We start from the raw sequence: 19,423 nt of genomic DNA, 5'->3' as shown, positions 1-19,423 counted from the left end.
GTTTAAATCCACTACTTTACGACTTATATTCCCTGTTTCAAGGACATTAATTTCACACCACTTCTACCCTTGTGATAGCTTATACATTATATACAGCATAGACCCCCAATTTAAATTATGCTCTGGAATTTCAGTTATGTTTATATAATTGGAAGGAGAGTTGTGGCTAATCCTCCAAATAAAAGTTAGTCTAATCAGTTTGACAATTTTCCTTTCACCACTCTACGGTGGATCAATTTCCTAATGATATTTTAATGCAACAGGGGTTAATAAAATGAAAAGGGGAGAAAAGTTTGATAGAATTTTTGATTATGGAACTTGTTTTTTGTCCTGTCTCAATTATTATTAAAAATGTATTTATTTAAGGAACACATCACGTCATTCAAAGGGTACTGTTGATTGCGAAACCTACAGTTTGATTTGTCTAATCATATCCAAGGGTTATTAGTGACTATATAATTAGTCAGAGTTAAAAATTACAACTCCATCATCATCATCATTCTGGCTTTATAACCCTTCGTGGGTCCTAGCTCAAGAATTTCTCTCCAGTCGCCCCTATCCATCGCCTTCCTCCGCCAAGCACGTATTCCCATATTTCTTATCGATGTTATTAAGGAACCTTGTTCTGGGTCTTCCTCTTCTCTGACCAATGGGTCTATCAAGGAGCGTTTTTCTAGCTGGGTCATTTTGTTCCAGCCGCATTACATGCCCTATCCACCTCAGACGTCCTATCTTAATATGTTTTACGATATCAGGTTCCTGGTATATTCTATAAAGTTCGAAGTTGTATCGTCTTCTCCACACTCCATTGTCATCTACAGCTCCATAGATTTGCCTTAGTACTTTTCTTTCGAAATATTCCGAAACATGTTTTCATTATTTTTTGTTAGAGTCCAGGTCTTTGAACCATATGTTAGGACTGGGCGTATTATTGTTTTGTAGAGTTTTATTTTTGTATTTCTCGATATAATTGTTGATTTAAGGAGATTGGGCCCAAAATAACATCTGTTGGCCATGCAAATTCTGCGGTTTATCTCTGCGGTAGTATTATTTTCAGCGTTAAAGAGTGCTCCCAGGTATACAAATTCGTTCACTGCTTCGCTGACGTCGTTTTCTATAACAAGTGGTCGTAGGATTTGTGGTTGTGTGCTTATTTTCATATATGTACTTCGTTTTGTTGGTGTTTATTATGAAACCCATTTTTCTAGCTGATTTTTTTAATGCCACATACATCTCTCGTACAGCGTTTTCCGTTCTCCCAAAAATATTGATATCATCAGCATAGGCCAGGATTTGCACTGATTTATTATATATTGAACCAGTGGTTGTAATTTGTGACATACGTATTACTTTTTCCAGAGCCTGATGCAGCCCCTTATTTGTTTTAAAAAGTTCAGACAGTTCCCCCTGAATCAGTACTCTACATTCAACTTTTTCAAGAGTTAGTTTTGTTACTTTTACCAACTGATTTGGTATTCCTAGCTCTTTCATTGCTTTGAACATTTCTCTTCCATTCACAGAGTCGTAGGCTGTTTTGTAATCTATAAATATGTTATGAGTGATTACAACTTGTACATATTTATAAATTTAAGATAGTTTCTTAGCTGTTCTATGGGACACATTTCGTCTTGAAGCTGGAAGAGGTTGTTGTATAGAGCAAGGTATATTCTCTATTTAAAAAAATATAATATGCAATTATATTTTAATTATTTCAAGTTACAAAATAAATTTTGTTTTTGACAGGTCAAAGTATACAAAGATGGTGTACACTAAACATCAACAAATAGCACTACCTTGTTGTTACATATCATTGTAACATATCATGATCCTCTCCTCACATATTTTTTTATCGACAAATTTAATACGGCTCTGAATATATTTCTTTCTCGATAAACATCCAGTCCTGTAATATATTCACTTTACCACAAAATCAAGTTTTCGTTAAATGTCTTTTTTTTAGATTATATTATCTCATAAATCAGATCCTTTCATATATTCTAAAAAAGATTACTTACATAATATGTGAGGCGTCAATTACACGCGACTTTATCGGTATAGAAAAAACAATTTGAATCTATCCTTTTGCATATAAATCAGACCCTGTTGTATACATTAGTTACACAATACCCGAGGTGCTAATCTTAGGCATCAATAAAACTAGGTAGACCTGCTTTTATGGCTATGAAAAACAATTTGAACCGCACACCTGCATTTTTTGCTGTTCTCCCATTAAAAGAGTTTTTTAATAATCTTTATAAAAACGTTTTATTGTTTTTCAAGTTTACAAACTATAAATCCCTAAAAAATATCGTAAAATCTCCCCTGTCTACAAATCACCAGAGAAGATAAAAGAAAAAAACAGGAAATATGGAACAGAATGGAAGTAGAATGTTCAATTACAAAAAGAAGTTGAAAAACAGAGCCTTGTGGGCATGTACAAAGAATGCTAGAGCACAGGTGGCGCAAAGAATATTGGACTGGGATCCGCCGAGAAGAAGACGGGGAGAAAGATCTGCTACAAGATGGAAAACGTACATAGAAAATGCTATGATAGATAGAGACCTCAGAGGTGACTGGGGGAATAGAGTGCTATGGAGGACGAACACGGCTAACTTATAATGGAAAAACTGAAGAATAAGGACAAGAAATAGTTGCTCAAAGAGTTTTTTAATAATCATCATAAAAACGTTTTATTGTTTTTCAAATTTACAAACTATAAATCCCTAAAAAATATCGTAATATCTCCCCTGTTTACAAATCACCGGAGATGATAGAAAAAAAACAGGAAATATGGAAGAGAATGGAAGTAGAATGTTCAATTAGAAAAAAAAGTTGAAAAACAGAGCCTTGTGGGCATGTACAAAGAATGCTAGAGCACAGGTGGCGCAAAGAATATTGGACTGGGATCCGCCGATAAGAAGACGGAGAGAAAGATCTGCTACAAGATGGAAAACGTACATAGAAAATGCTATGATAGATAGAGACCTCAGAGGTGACTGGGGGAATAGAGTGCTATGGAGGACGAACACGGCTAACTTATAATGGAAAACCCGAAGAATAAGGACAAGAAATAGTTGCTCAAATGTTTGCGCCTAATAAAAGGGACTTAACTCAAATTTTTGCCCCTAACAGTATACATAATTTACATGGAATTTGCATGCATCTAAAACCTACAAAAAAGATAATTGCATTTCTAAATGTTCTGCTTCGTTGGCCATTCTTTTAATATTAATACTTCACAATTATATCATTTTATAGATACAAGTCAATATTCCCATACTCTCATGATCCACTGAAAATCGCTAAGTTCCTCTGAGTTAAACCCGTTAAAATCTTGTCATCTATACGTTGCAGGCAATAGGTGTAACACGTCATTGAGTGAAAAGCTTAGCCATTACACATATTGCCGGCAAGCGTTGTATTACTTTCATTATTACTTTGTTTGACTGAAATTATGCGCCATTTCAGGGACTGCTCTCTCTGGTAGACGGCAAACGGTGACACCGGATGATTGAATGAAAGACATGTTACTTATTTTATTACCAAGACTGTAGAGATTTTACAAACAGTTAGAGCAGAAGATATAAGGTGTATCGATAATATATTTACTTTGGCTATAACATAAAACCCGACAGTAATTACATTACATATATCTTATTGAATGTATTCTTTTACAGTAACGTAAATTAGGATGTAACTAAAGGATGTACCTTCTTACGTTGAAATTTTGTTGCAGGGGGACACGGTGTGATGGATGTCGGCACCGTCGTGGTCTTGGGGAATGGATAATGAACAACCCCACCAAGAGTTAGTTAAGTGTGTGGTGGTGGGCGACACGGCCGTCGGCAAAACTCGGCTGATCTGCGCACGCGCGTGTAACAAACAAGTCTCATTGGCTCAACTGCTAGCCACTCACGTACCCACAGTATGGGCCATCGACCAATACCGCATCTACAAGGACGTCTTGGAGAGATCATGGGAGATCGTGGACAGCGTCAACGTCAGTCTGAGGTTGTGGGACACCTTCGGAGATCACGAAAAAGACCGAAGGTTTGCTTACGGGAGGTCAGATGTGGTAAGTGTCAACTATATCATATTCTACTGGTCTCTATATCCAATGTTATTGTTCATCTTGTTCAAAGATACAACATAATGCTTTAAAACAATTTGTGGTCAGTCAGCTGATCTTAATTAGGATAGTGTTAAGGTTTGGTGAGAAATTACACAAATAATATTAAAAGACTGATCATCAAAAGATGTCTAAGGTGACTTTTCTATCGTACAGTATCCAACAATTCATTCGCATTGAAAAATGACGTTTTTAAGTTGACAAAATCGTGAAAAAATTAAAGAGCAAAAAAAAAATAGAGTTAATTATCTGCCTAAGACACAACTTTGACAAAATTCGTGCTTTCTATATAGTGTTAAGAGTTTTTAATTTAATGGAGTCTTTTTTAATGTATATTTAAACAAATTAATGCATAACTCTTAATTTTTCAACCTTATTGGTTTCAAATATATCCGTACGACAATGGTTTATGGCCTTGACAGTAACCCTTAACCTCTATTTGAAGGTTAGCATTTGAAATTAACTGCCAGTTCCAAACAAATAGACTTTAGTACTATCTTTCATTTCATTACATCGTTCTTTTTTTAAATGATAAAATTAGTTGATAATGAGAGTTTGTAATATATTTCAGGTGTTGCTATGCTTCAGCATCAACAACCCAGTCTCCCTACGCAACTGCCGGTTGATGTGGTATCCGGAAATTCGACGTTTTTGTCCCAGCACCCCCGTCATTCTGGTCGGCTGCAAGAGCGACTTACGGTAAATATTTTTATTCATATATCATAGCTTTTAAGTAAAAATACTGTTCTGAAATAGAACTAGAGAAGAAACAAGCGCTACTACAGTTTGATGCTTCTGGTTTTTCTTTACATTACATTCTTGCAAAGACAAAACCAGTAAACCCATATGACTCAAATGATTTTTGAGCTTACAGTATCCAATCACCAGTCCGACTGTTATCCTAATAATCTTTCAGCTGGGGCTTAACAGGTACGGTATAAATTTGGCTTAATACCATTTGATAAACTCTTTAGCCCAAACTCTTTTCTAGACATAGAAGTGCTAAAGAGTTTATCAAATGGTTTATTTCCCTGTTTTTGGAGAGATTTATTTTGGCACATATGTGTTAATGGTCTCACCTCGGGGGAACAATTAAGGGTCTAACCACCTTCTGATATCCCCGGGTGCTCTGTAGAGGGCTTCGAATATACTGTCGAGAGCTCCTCTACTTAAGTCAATTTTCGGGTTATGGACTTGGAAAATATTTATCTTCGGTGTCTTGCCTTGAAAAAGGCAAGATATTTCTTACATGACAATTTCTTCGTCGAAATAAAAACACCAAGTTAAGTTGAAACAATTCTCAGCCACAGAGTATGGAAAATAAATGCAGGAAGCAGAGCCCCGAGAGCAGTAAGCTCTGGGAGAGCCCGTGAGGGACTGACCTGAAAATCGCCAATATTTATATGCGCTGTTCGAGCGATAAATAGGGATTTCCAGGTCAAGAGCCAATGGGAAAATTCGAGGCGGGGCGATGCGCATCGAAATGCGTACTAGTCCACAGACTATGGTATTCGATGACATCCCCCCTCCTCTGGAGACTCTGCGGCTGGGAAAAAATATTTATTGATTAAAAAATACAAATTCGAAAATACACAAGAAAATATGCATAAAATACAAGTAAAATGTTCAAAAAGAAATTCACACAACACTGCACTACTTACAGGGGGAGATCGGTGGTGATAACGGCATCTCAAGCTCCTACAGGTCCATCCTCGGTCGGTGTGCCAACTCCTCCAACGGGCTCGTCTTCTTCTCGGTCGTCCGAATCCCATCTGCCATATCCAACGGGGTTTCGTAGAGTACCAGTGTGCCGAAGCCTACGTGGTCGTCCAACCACTTTCGGTAGGGGGGCGATAACTGGGTCTACTCCGGGACTTCCATCGGCATCTGGGGCTTCTAACTTCGAATAAGCCTGGCTCGTCAAAGGTGTCTGCACGTGGAAGGCGTCAGGTCTGCAGAAGGCCTCGATGTCGGAGTGTTAGCGTATTGCTTTCTAACACTACGTGGTTCTCCCCATTCTTCTTTTGACTTCAACCTATGTTGAAGTCAATGGTGTGTTGCCTTCTGTGAATTCGAGCTGGGTCGTGGGTTCGGTTTTTAACCACGTTGTCGGGCGCCATGTCACCTCGGGAGAACAATTAAGGGTCTAACCACCTTCTGATATCCCCGGGTGCTCTGTAGAGGGCTTCGAATACACTGTCGAGAGCTCCTCTACTTAAGTCCATTTTCGGGTTATGGACTTGGAAAATATTTATCTTCGGTGTCTTGCCTTGAAAAAGGCAAGATATTTATTACATGACAATTTCTTCGTCGAAATAAAAACACCAAGTTAAGTTGAAACAATTCTCAGTCACAGAGTATGGAAAATATATGCAGGAAGCAGAGCCCCGAGAGCAGTAAGCTCTGGGAGAGCCCGTGAAGGACTGACCTGGCTGACCTGAATATCGCCAATATTTATATGCGCTGTTCGAGCGATAAATAGGGATTTCTAGGTCAAGAGCCAATGGGAAAATTCGAGGCGGGGCGATGCGCATCGAAATGCGCACTAGTCCACAGACTATGGCATTCGATGACAATGGCAACCTATTTCGGTATAATTGCAATTCCGAAGAAAGCTTCCGGGCTATGCCGGCCTTGTTTGTGGGCTTTCCTAGCCTTCTTTGCCAGTATTCCCTAGGGATTTAATAATGAAGCCTTTCACTGCTTTAAGCTATATAAGGTAAAATTTTTCGTTGGGGAAAGAAGAAACAGTCTCTGGAAACTCTTTTCTAACTCGCTAAGCATTTTATTATCAGTTTGCTGCTTTGAATTTCCAGCCTTTTCTTTGTCTGTCTAATAGTGACTTAGAACACTGCTGAAATTTGTCTTAAGCACAGAACGTTTGACGAACATCAATTACTTTTTTCGTAGCCGTCTGTACTGAAGATTACACCTTGGGCTTTGTGTTATCCTTGGATTTACTACCCGCTCTTGATCTACAGGAATCAGGAAATAAGACATTACTGAGCCCCTTTACCGCACAATTTACATCATTTCTGTTTCAGGTACATGTACCGCGACGAAGCGTACCTCAGCTACTTTCGAGATCGCAGTCCCTTCGTACGAGCCACCAGAAAGAGCGACCTGGTGATGCCGGACGAGGCTCGAGACGTCGCCCGAGAGCTCGGCCTCTACTATTACGAAACTTCGGTACTTACTTATTACGGAGTTAACGAAGTGTTCGAGAACGCCATTCGGGCGGCGCTCATCGCTAGAAGAGCACAACGTTTTTGGATGACGAATCTCAAGAAGGTTCAGCGGCCATTGTTGCAGGTAAGTTTAGTATTTTTGTAACGATAATATTTTGCCTACCATAGGGTAAGATTTTGGGGGTAGAAGATTGGGGAATAGAAACTATGGGGGTGGAGATAGGGTAAGCAAAATAAACGCTACTTGTGCGAACGGCACTCAGGTTTTGGTAGGAGAGCTGGGGTCGTGGATAAGTAAAAGACATCAAGGGGTTTGGATTGGGACAACTACAGAAAAATGAAATAAAGGGTCATGAATCTCTTGGAACAAATAAAAACAAAACGAAACAGGAAACACCTCTAGTAATTTATAAAGAGCGCCACTTCAAGGTGCCTAATTATAACCATCACAACAGCTAGTTGTAACTGGAGATATAATTATTAAACATAAAAAACATATCTTTTTCAAATAAAACTCAAAAAGGGTTAGTTAAAAAGGAATAAACAAAATGTTAAGAAACCAAATTTAACATTTATTTTTGTGTCACCACAATTACAAAATAGACAGTGAAAAAATAATACAACGATAGTCGCAAAATACAAAAATACAAAAAAGACTTACATGTTTCATCTGTTTACAAATTCCAGGAGTTGGAGATACTATTATAAACTTACAAAATTTACCGCACAGAGATTAACCTTTTTTTTTTTTAAATAAAACAAACTAAAATCAAAAATAATAGAACGAGCTACCGTGAGTTAACATTATATTAAAAAAAACTGAACAAATAAATTAACAGCTAAAGTCAAACCCTAAAATTTTACAATTTATTAATTATTACAAATCTTTTTTGTTATGAACGCAAATTCTTTACTTTAAAATTTGAAAGTTACCTGGATTTCACAAAAATTACACTTGCGCTGTAAACTGGACTTCTTAAAAACTCAACATTGGCTGGGAATCTCTGACACACGAACAAAAAGGAAAATGGGTCACTGGAACACAAACCTTGGAAACTAAACTGGACTTGGCTTCTTAAAAATAGGAAAAGGTACAACTGGATACAATGGTAACATTATAAAACTCACTTAAAACTGTAACTGAACCATTAAACTGCTACTATATTTTACATATTTTTCATAAAAAAAGACTAACAACGAGGAACATTTCAAATTTGACGTAAAATTTGGACATAACGCTGAAGACCACCGCTCTTCACCGCGGCTCCAACGAAAGTGACGAAATTATCTTAAAAAATTGATCGCATAAGTTGGAGTAAACAAAACACTTTGGGTTTAAGACACATAAACAAGACACAACGGAAATTAAGACGTAAATTCTTAATTTGAAATCGCAATATCGGGCGGTTTGAACAAAGAAATATCGAAGAAATTTGCGCCTGTGACATAAACAAACAATAAAATGATTTATTATCGACGGCGGCGACCTAAAAAGAACGAAAGATTATTTGGGTTTTTAAATTGAAGGATACGAACTAAGAAACATTGAAAAAATTCTTCGTTATTATAATGTATATATAAGGGGATTTCAATTAACACATATACGAGGGGATTCCAATAAATTTCAAATGCTACGTTATTACGAATAAATCGAAACACAGTATACCCCAGTCTATTTGTGAAAAAATCATCGATTTCACGTGAAAATCTTATACATATATTTGAAGGTTCTGAAAGGCATATGAGCGATAGCTGATGACAAATCTGAAGACGTACAGCTGATTTTGCTTTGTTTTTTTAAACAATTATATAAAGTGAAAACATCAATTTTTGCCTATCAAACACTTCTTATACATTTTAAAGAAAAATGGTTGTAATAAAATGCATACACAATTGGCCGAGATAATTGCAAAAAATCCTTATTTTTATAGTAATTTATAAATGTTAATAACATTGTTTTTTGAGTAACGACATGTAATACAACTACTTAAAATTATGGCAATTAATGAGTTATTGAAGTGTGCTAAATCTCATCTATATGGACCAAATATTTTGTAAGTTATTCAATTTGTTTATCCTGGAGAGCGATTATTTACGTAACTTTACTTGAATGTTTCTAGAAAATCTGCTACTTAGCGTCCGACTAAAAAATATGGCTTTAATTGAAAGGATCATCTGCACCTTTTAACGTGTTGTGAGGAACTACCTTGCTTTTTTTGGGAGGTGAGAATCTTCAAAAGACTTTTGGGAAGGTGTCCCAGGTGTGTTGGATTTGGACGACTACGCCTCATCGTAGTTGACCGCCTACCAACTAAACTCGCCCCCTCTTTCTCCAACCGACGGGCCTAGGACCGCTCTTAGCGAGCATTACCATCTGACCCGTCAGCTTTACCACCCACGTCTGCACCGGACTTGGTTTGTAAGGTAACCATCCTTGTGCAGAGCGATAGGCAGGAATGAGTGACCGCGCAGTTATTTCAACCATCTTGAACTTAACGAGAAAGATCAGACAACAGGTATAAGCAACTCCAGACATTCATATTCCACCCCCGGGGGGTGGTACATTTATTTCTCTATCTACACCAGCCCATTACTTAGTAATAGGCTGCTCCAAAAGGAGACACACACCGTACACTAGATACAAGTAAAAACAAAAGAACACGTATGTAAATTGATTTCTGTAATGTAATCAAGTTCTTTGAGAATTCATTTAAGATTTCGGCGTCAGTAGTGGAAGCTGAATAGTGGCTCACCCCACTGACGCCGACAGATACGACACAATAAAATAAACAGTCCACCTTTGTTGCAGTCCCCTCTCTTTCTCTTCCTTGTGTTTTATGGTTCATTAGTTCATGTGACTGGCCTAGAGGTGGCCCTAGGTCCAGCTGCAGCAAGGTTCGCCCCACATTGTATGCAGGGCATACGAATACCACATGATGCGCGTCATCCACCACTCCACACTCGGGACACAGATCGTCCTCGGTCTTCTTTATTCTATGTGTATAAGACCGGAAAAATCCATGCCCGTCATAAATTGGGTGAAGTAGTAGTTGAAACGTCTGTGTTTACACTCATACCACCTTACATCTGAGATAAGGGCCCCTGGTCAAGGCCACCCTGTCTGTTTCTCTTGACCATTGGTCCTGCCAGATCTCCAAACTCCTTTTTCTTTCTTGTGTTCCTGAACCTAAAGCTCCGTTGCCGCTGTGGTCATCCGAGCCGTTTCGTTAGCCAGGATATGCACCGGCACAGCACCGGCCACTACTTGTAAGGCAATGGTTAATACAGTCCTGTACGCGCTGCATACCCTGATCGATGGTTTCTTCTGTGTCGCTTTGTTGAGGATCTCATGCCACACTGGCGCCCCATAGAATAAGATGGACATTATTGATTGTAGGATAACTGATCTTTTGTGTGAGCCGAGACCTCCTATATTCGGCATTATCTTATTAAGGGTCGAGTTCCTCTCTTCCGCCTTCCGACATGTCTTTTATATGTGGTGTCTGAATTCCATTTTGTCGTCTAGTATGATTCCCAAGTATTTTACAGTCTTCTGGGGTCTAAGGTGGGAGCCTCTAAACCGAAAATTTACATTTTTTCTGTCCCGTGGTCCCCTCAAGATGATTATTTCTGTATTTTCTACTGCAAATTTTATATCATTTGTCTCTATCCATCTCTCAGTTTTTTCTATTGCATGCCCCAATGCATATCTTCTATAAGTATGGCTAGGTAGGAACTACCTTACTAGAAATAAATGAAATAAAATAAAATTTCAAGTTTCTTAATACCCTATAATTTCAGGTCTATTTCACTATAATTCCATAATAACTAACTAATACGATTGTCATTATTTTTATTTCATGGTTCCTATCATTTTATTACTGGTTCCTTTTTTCTCTAATATTGTCCATGATTTTTCCTTTGATAATTTGTAGAAAGCCTTTACAACATCTATAAATGTTATGTTGTGTATACTATTTATTTCGTTGTTGTTGGTTTTTCTCTATTATTTGTTTGACTGTAAGTATGTATTCTTGTCTTAGAAGCATAATCCACCTGTAATTATCGCAGACTTCTACCCTTTTTAAAAATAGGTACTGTCATGTCATCTGTCAAATCTGACAATCCTTTGGAGCCTGTTCTTCCTTCCAAGCTATTTTATATATCTTTAGTAGTATTTTTGTTGCTTTTTCTGTTTTTTTTTATAAATTCTGCTGCTAATTTGTCGCTCGTAAAATTATGTTTTGGAACTATCAGCTGACTCATAACAACTTTGGTATCAAAAATGTTCAAACAGAGTATAGTACCTACATATGGCAACTTTTTTTTTTCGGTTGTCGATGATTTCGAATCAACCCTTAATTTGCCCATTTCTTATAAAGGGTGATTTTTGGATATAGAACTTTGAAATGGAATAAAACAAAGATGATTTTTATCAACTGACATGAAATTGACTTTATTCGAAAGATAATCTTTTGGTATTATAATTTAAATATGATTTCTGGTATATGACACTCATGGCTGGCTCAGATGTAGTCTAATCTGGAGGTCCAATTTTTGTCCAATCACTTTTTCCACTATTTGCCGCGATATATCGGCAATAACGCCGCGAATGTTGCCCTTCAAGTGGTCAATCGATTCATGTTTATCGGGGTAGACTAGCACCTTCACATATCCCCACATAAAATAGTGAAATGCTGAAATGCCAAACCAAACTTAACATTAATCACTTGTCAGCTGTCAAAATGGCAAACAGTTAAAAAAGTGTTACCAACTTACATTTCTATACCTCTAAAAAACACCCTTTATATTGTTTTGTACATAAATTTGGACAAAATATTTTCTACGACCTTCGTATATTCATATTTCGATGTCGACCTCATATTAGTAAACACATTTTTCAATCTACGACTTGTTTATCATTTAAAATGTTTAACGCTGATGACTTGTAAGGAAACAATTCATATCAATTTAGAGGACTTTACTACTATGGTGGGCACATTTTAATTCCTGCTTCGGAATTTTCGTGTTTGTTTGCACAAGTTCACTGTACCGAGTATACACAAGGACGAAATTAAACGTTCACCCTAAATACGTTGATTTTGCGGCTTCTGTTTGTATATTCTCGTTTTGATTTTAGGCCAAGTGGTTACATGACAAGAGCAGCGTCAAGTACAATACTTCTCAAACAAATGGGTTAAACTAGAGAGTTTCTTTTCATAGAGAAACGTGTTTATCGTTTAGTTAATTCATTCATTCGTTCATAATGAGGGATATATATATATATATATATATATATATATATATATATATATATATATATATATTATCTCTCATTACTCGAATGTGATGGGCAGTATATAGGGCAAACATCACAGCGGTTCAAACAAAGAATAATGCAACACAAAAGTAATTGCAAAACCCTTTTATCAGGTGTAAATATCTTGGATACAGAAAGTAACTATAAAAAAAGACTATTTTTTGAAATCCTACTACATAAACAAAAACAAAAAGTTAATTTATGAAGACATTGCAATTAAGCGACATTTACGGTAATACACTGGGGTGCAAAATTAACCGGACACTTGGATTTTTCCTAAAAACTTGCGTTAAAAAAGTTTAAGATGTTCCCAATTGAGTATTTAATAATAAACAAAATTTAAAAGTAATAAAAATTTATTACAAAAAATTTGAAAATCTGCAAAGAAACAAAAAATTTTTTTAATATAAACATTTTTTATGGAAAACGTTTTTTAGTAGAGGGTATTATCTCCACGAGGCCTAATTGCAGCTCACATTCGATCAGGCATACTTCGGATTACGGCAGCCAAGTCTGCTTGAGGAATTTGCTCCCATTTGTCACGAACGGTTTGCTACAAATCACTCATGGTTTCAAACTCACCATGGTTATGTCGAATACGTCGTTCCAGAATACCCCATGCATGTGGTATTTGATTTAAGTCTGTACTCCTTGGGGGCCATGGTAATAAACGAACCCCAACTTCATCCAAGTAATCCCGTGTTATTCTTGCGATGTACGGACGAGCAATATCTTGCATCAGACGAAAGTTTTCTCCAACAAACAAAGCAAATAGCACTACGATTTTCCAAACATTGCTGAATATACCGTTGAGCGTTCAAATTGCCGACTTAAATTGTAGCAAGTTCTGTATGAACCTCTAGGGAAATGCCTGCCCACACCATTATACAACCTCCACCAAATTGAACTCTCGGAGTAAAACAACATTGCTGATAACGTTCACCAGCTCTTCTCCATATTCTAGGCCGCCCATCTGATGAGTATCTGTTAAATCTTGATTTATCCGTGAAAAGCACAGCACTCCAATCGTTAACACCCCAATTAAGATGTTCGCGGGCGAAGTGTAATTTTGTCATTTGTGATGTAACGAATGCTCCGCCTATCATCCTGTAAAGCAACAGCTTGCGTTACTTCTTCTGGTGTCATAATTTTTTTAATGCAAGTTTTAAACAGGAAACAATACAAAAACCTACAGCCGAATTTATAATCAGGTGCAGTACCACAATAAACTTAAATTAATACTAAGCCACTATTTCACATTAATAAAAAAACGTATGTAAAAGTGTTGTTGTTCGCACAAAACATCTAAACAGGTTCAAACAAGAAAAAAACGTTATCGCTAATAAGGCATAAAATATAAATCAAATAAGTTTTGATTTAAACACCAATAAAAAACAAACAAAAATCTGAGTGTCCTGTTAATTTTGCACCCCAGTGTATTTTAAAGTTCTGATAAACTAAAAAAATCGGTTGCCTGTAAAGTCGGTTTTACGGGCGAAGATTTTACGTGACAATGTCTTTTTCTCGGTAGAATATTTATTGATATGAATATTAATAAATTGCACAATAGGAACAAGGAATTGAATGAAAATAAGAATTGCACAAATTTTAACTATAGAAATATATTTTGTTTACTAAAACATTGTACATGTAAACTTAAACTTAACTAATTTCTATTTGAGTGATTTTGTTGAGGATAGGACGATGATAGGAGAAATATGAAATGAAAGGAAGTGTTTCTGCTGTAATGTGTCTTGAACGCCAAGAACGCTCGAGAAAGACAGAGACACAAGCACGCACCGATTCAACGCGCCTAATTCTCTAGTGCTGCGCGCGCAGCGGACCGATCATGTTTGAGTGGGAGAGAGACGCAAGGCATTCGCCGGTCCGGCGGGCCTCTCTCTCGTTCGGTGACTCATCGTAACAGACGTGAGCGGGCGTTACACTTTTTCATGAGTGACTCCGAGCCACAACCTAATTTAAGACGTTGTCACGTCAAAAATATCTATTATTTTTAAATTTTTTCCTGTTTCAGGCACCATTCAAACCACCTCCTCCTCTAAAACCAGAAATCCATATATGTTCAAGTTCCTACGGTGAGCACCTGCATCATCTTTGGTTAAGCAGGGCTCACACGGACGTCGTATTGGTCGTAGGCTCCATGGGATTTCCAGCACATCGATTTATACTGGCAGCTTGCAGCAGAGCTTTTTACAGGTAGATAATTTTATTTTATGTAAAATCAAAGACACCAAATGAACATATCATAATAAAGAAAAGTTTGTTGATAATATATAGACAAACAGACAAATATACAAAAAAATATAGATATCTATAACTTGAATTTGTCATTGATCTTATTTAGCGAGAGTATAATAGAGCTGGGATGTATAAGTATCATTCTTTTTGATGATTCAGTTGCATAGTATCAATTCTTCACTCGGAATTTATTGTTTCAGTACATTTGCTTTATCGATTTTGTTTCGAAACAATACTAAATGTATATTACTACTGTAAAATTATTTATTTATTTATAAAAGAGTCAAATTAAAGGGCGTTATCCACTTATTGTATGGAAGAGAGATACCTCTAGGAATAATCAAAACGATCGAAAAGATCTGCCAGAACAACACAATAAAAGTAAATGTAGAAGAAGAACTAACTGACCCAATTGAATCTGGCAATGATTATTTGATGTGTGCTCGATTTCTAATTACCACAGCCTTGGCAATCGATTGGGTTCATAAGATTACCTTCTAGTGTGGAGACATGGACTCTCGGAATTACAAGTATGAGGCGTATAGAATCCTTTGAGATGTGGGTTTTTCGAAGGATGCTGAAGATCTCTTGGACAGAGCACGTGACCAACAACGAGGTGCTAAGAAGAATGGATACTGATAGAGAACTCCTAAATATTGTAAAAAACAGAAAAACGAGTTATCTAGGACATATTTACACAGGAGAAAAATACAACTTCCTACGACTGATAATGGAAGGGAAAGTGGAAGGAAGAAGAGGTCCAGAAAGAAGAAAATGCTCCTGGTTGAAGAATGTAAGAGGCTGGACAGGCATGGACACACATTCGATACTAAGAACAGCTCAAGATAAAGAGCAATTTGTTGTAGTTATAACCAACCTTCAGTAATGGAGAAGGCACCTTAAGAAGAAGTTTCATATGGTCCCCTGCTGTGTTTTCTGTAACAGTAGATCGTTGTAAGAAGAGAAAGTCCCTTTTACTCGAAACGGTTCCCTGTCCTAACCCATAATTAGGGCTAACCTAGCACTCATTGAAACTCTCACTTGTTAAACAAAAATTTAAGCCCAAATAAGGTTTACTTTAATTGTGTACCAAGTTCCGAATAAGTCAGTTAAACTTGGTCTGTAAGTCCTTTACTCATATCATTTATATTGTGGCTGTCACGTTAATTTCGATTATGTATTATTAATTATAAACTTTGATGTCAAGTCTGTTTGCCTCGTTATCTTGCCGTTGTTTCAGCTGTCAAAAAGTTATTACCTGTCGCTCAACGAGCCCGTAGGGTATTTTTAATTGCTGCAATTGGTTAATGCATCGTGTACTGTGCATGGCGCCTATTTGCAGCACCAATACTTTATCTAAGTGCGCGAACCAATGAGAGTAGGAAGATTTTGGAGACATTAGCTTTTTGGACTTTTCGGTTTGAATCTGAATCTGCTTGAACGACTGACGAGGTAAAGATGCCGAAATAATACTTATATCTTCTGTTGATTCCGATACAGACGTAAAAAGTTTGACTAACTTGTGCTCCAACGCCATGATATTAGTATTAATAGTATTCTTATTGTAACATTCGGCAGATATTAATTGTTGGTTTTTTGCAAATGTTTAATTAATTTGAAGCTATTTAACGTCCACATTTCTCCACAGCCCAGCCGTAGTAACTATTTTTATGTTACACAATTAAGTGGAGGCGTTTATATGTTATAGATTCAATATTAATCGAATCATCGAAAGGAACGACTTGCGTTTTGTAACGAAGTTTTCAATGTTTGTTTTATCAAAATTATATGAAGCATATATATTTTCATATTATTTTCAGACTTCTAACCGCTGACTTGCTGGCCCGCAGCACCAGTGACTCTAGCATGGTCAGCTCATTGGGAGACTTCGCCGACGAAACAGAATGCTTGGTTCGAGCGGAACAGAAAACATGCAAGCGAAGGGCCAGTTGCCAAGCATTGCCCACTGCCAGAGAACTGGATCATCCGGCTTTCCAGTGCATCAGAAACGTTCAGCCGGAAGGACAGACTGTGGTCACGTTGAGCAAACTGGTAACACCGGATGCCATGCAACAATGTCTTCAATTCGCTTACACTGGTACGGTGGATCGCAGTGCTCTGAATCTACGGGTAAGTGTTACTGATTAATATACTATTATTTTTATTGTAATTTGCGTTGTTCGGCGGCATGTCTGTATATTTATAACTATATATTCATTTCTGTATTGGTCCTTCCTCTTTGTTTTTATCCCTTAGTAGCGAATTATTCCCCTGCCTTGACCTTTTAATTCAGTATGTATATCTTCATTCTCTAATCGTCCAGTATTTCGTTTAATTTATGCTATATTATTTTAATTTTTTGCTTTCTATGGCTTTACTGTTTAAAGTCATATATTTTCCATCACTCATTGATCATATCATTAGTTATGCCCATATCCAATGCCGCAAATGGATTTATTTAAATGAAGATAACAGCTTTCCCTTTCTTATGTTGATTGAAATTGTTAATGTAAATGTTGCACTACTATAGCTCGAGTAGAAATACTTCCAAAAGTTTACAGAAACTGTCTAATGAGTCATATAACCTACTCTGATACTCTATATGATACTCTAATAGGACTTTTCATCAGCCACCATGGTTTTCGTACAGTTTTGATGAATGACGTATAATATTTATTATACGTCATACTTCACTGGTTTATAATATATAAAGAAACATTTATTAAACGAATATTTTTTATCTAATAAAGAAATAACATTGTTAACAAAGAAATAAAGACTTTGTAAATTTCTTAACTGTGTAAATTCACATTTTTGTTAGGAAACCCGTGAAGCTGCCGAATTTTTAGAACTGCCTCAGTTGTTAGTTTTGCTTACTAAGCACCCATTTGTCGCCCCCGATCCCCCAGACGAGTCCTATGAAAACTTCTTGAAGAGGAGATTGCAGGACATCTGCTTGGATCAGGCGCTCTTCGCCGATGTCATCTTCGAACTCGACGACGGTGCCTGTACGGCACACAAAGCGATGTTGGCCGCCCGATGTGATGTCATGAAGGCGATGTTCCGAGGAGATTTTCGTGAGAGCCAAGCCAAAGTGGTAAGACAGTAAATATATTAGTAATTTCAAAAATCATCGTTTTATAAACTATAGTATGTTTCACGAATTTGCTACAGATTATTGCTAGACACTCGACAGCCACTGGTCCACTCTACTGTGTAGCATAATAAATACGAAAATAAATTGCTCTAGTAATGAAAATATGAAACAAATAATTTCTCAATTGAACTTAAAAAAATTCTTCTAGGAAATTTTACGCGGAAATGTTTGTTTGTCTAGCAGTTTTACCTTTTTTGCTCAACAATAAAGACGGTTCCATGTTAATTAATAAGGTTATGAAAAGATTTAGATTTTTGAAACATATTTTAATTTTGTATTTACCTAATCAGATTAGTTAATACCTAGAATTTAATTTGGTTCTAACCAGTAACCAATAGTTAGCCAAGATTTCGATTACAAAAACATAGACGCTATCAAACAATAAACGGCTTGATGACCATTATAATCCTGAACTATCTCTGTGACAAATATGAAGTTAAAATCTAAGAGTATGGGACGGAAAGGATATTTTTATCTTATGCTTCAATCCTTCGTACCAGACCTTGTCGAAGGCCTGTGCTACATCCAAAAATAATGCTAAGCTAAAATCTTTTTATCTTCAAGTGATCTTTCGATCACGTCCGTGATCCGGTGGACTTGATCAATTGTAGAGTGACGATTTCGGAATCCCAATTGGTGATCGGGGATGAGTCGTCTTTCTTCGATAATAGATTTAAGCCTCTTGTACAACAGCTTTTCAAACAGTTTTGATATAATCGGTAGAAAGGATATTGCCTATATCACGTCATTTCATGTTGCTTGGTTTTGGAATCATGACGATCTCACCTACCTTCTATAGTTGTGGAACACAATTTGAACGAACCGATGCGTTAATTAGATGGGTAAGTTTAACCAGGACCTTTCTAGGTAGCTCCTTAAGGAACTGCCCAGTTATCAGATCATAGCCGGCGGCCTTTTTGGGATTAACGTTCGTATCTATTTTATTTTTAACCTCTTTTGGTTTAGTTAAAGGAATAACCACATCATCCTGTCGAACAACTTCTGGAAAAGATTCATCTATGTCTACTCTGTATCTTCTTCTTCTTAGGGTGCCTGTCCGTTCTGAAGGTTGGCGATCATTTTGGCTATGATGTCTTTGTTGGTTGCTATACGGAATAGCTGTATTGAGGTCTTTCTATACCATGCTCTCAGGTTACCAGGCCAGGATATTCTTCTTCCAAATATTCCAACTGCAGATGGTGTTTTGCTGACCCCAACTTTGGCGTTGAAGTCACCCACGACAATTGTTAGGTCTTGCTTTTTCAACCTTTTCACGACTTAATTAATACTATGGTATAGTTTTTATACTCCTTCTTATGTTCTTTCTGTTGTAGGTGCATATACTTGAATTATATTGAAGTCAATTGGTC

General features: G+C 36.9%; 1 protein-coding gene across 1 annotated transcript in view; it reads left to right on the top strand.

Moving 5' to 3' along the window:
* The window catches only part of RhoBTB (Rho-related BTB domain containing), a 62,366-nt gene that overhangs the window by 27,152 nt on the left and 15,791 nt on the right, over positions 1-19,423 (top strand). Inside the window, exons 2-7 of the mRNA XM_072522112.1 lie at positions 3,737-4,075; positions 4,701-4,828; positions 7,174-7,441; positions 14,673-14,854; positions 16,717-17,026; positions 17,718-17,993. Of these exons, the coding sequence (XP_072378213.1) occupies positions 3,755-4,075; positions 4,701-4,828; positions 7,174-7,441; positions 14,673-14,854; positions 16,717-17,026; positions 17,718-17,993 (1,485 nt within the window). The 5' untranslated portion in view covers positions 3,737-3,754. The remainder of the gene's footprint in view (positions 1-3,736; positions 4,076-4,700; positions 4,829-7,173; positions 7,442-14,672; positions 14,855-16,716; positions 17,027-17,717; positions 17,994-19,423) is intronic.

The sequence above is a fragment of the Diabrotica undecimpunctata genome, chromosome 2 (genome assembly GCF_040954645.1).
Source record: "Diabrotica undecimpunctata isolate CICGRU chromosome 2, icDiaUnde3, whole genome shotgun sequence".
Lineage (NCBI taxonomy): Eukaryota > Metazoa > Arthropoda > Insecta > Coleoptera > Chrysomelidae > Diabrotica > Diabrotica undecimpunctata.
Note: the sequence above shows the minus strand (reverse complement) of the source record. Positions and strands in the feature narration are given on the sequence as shown.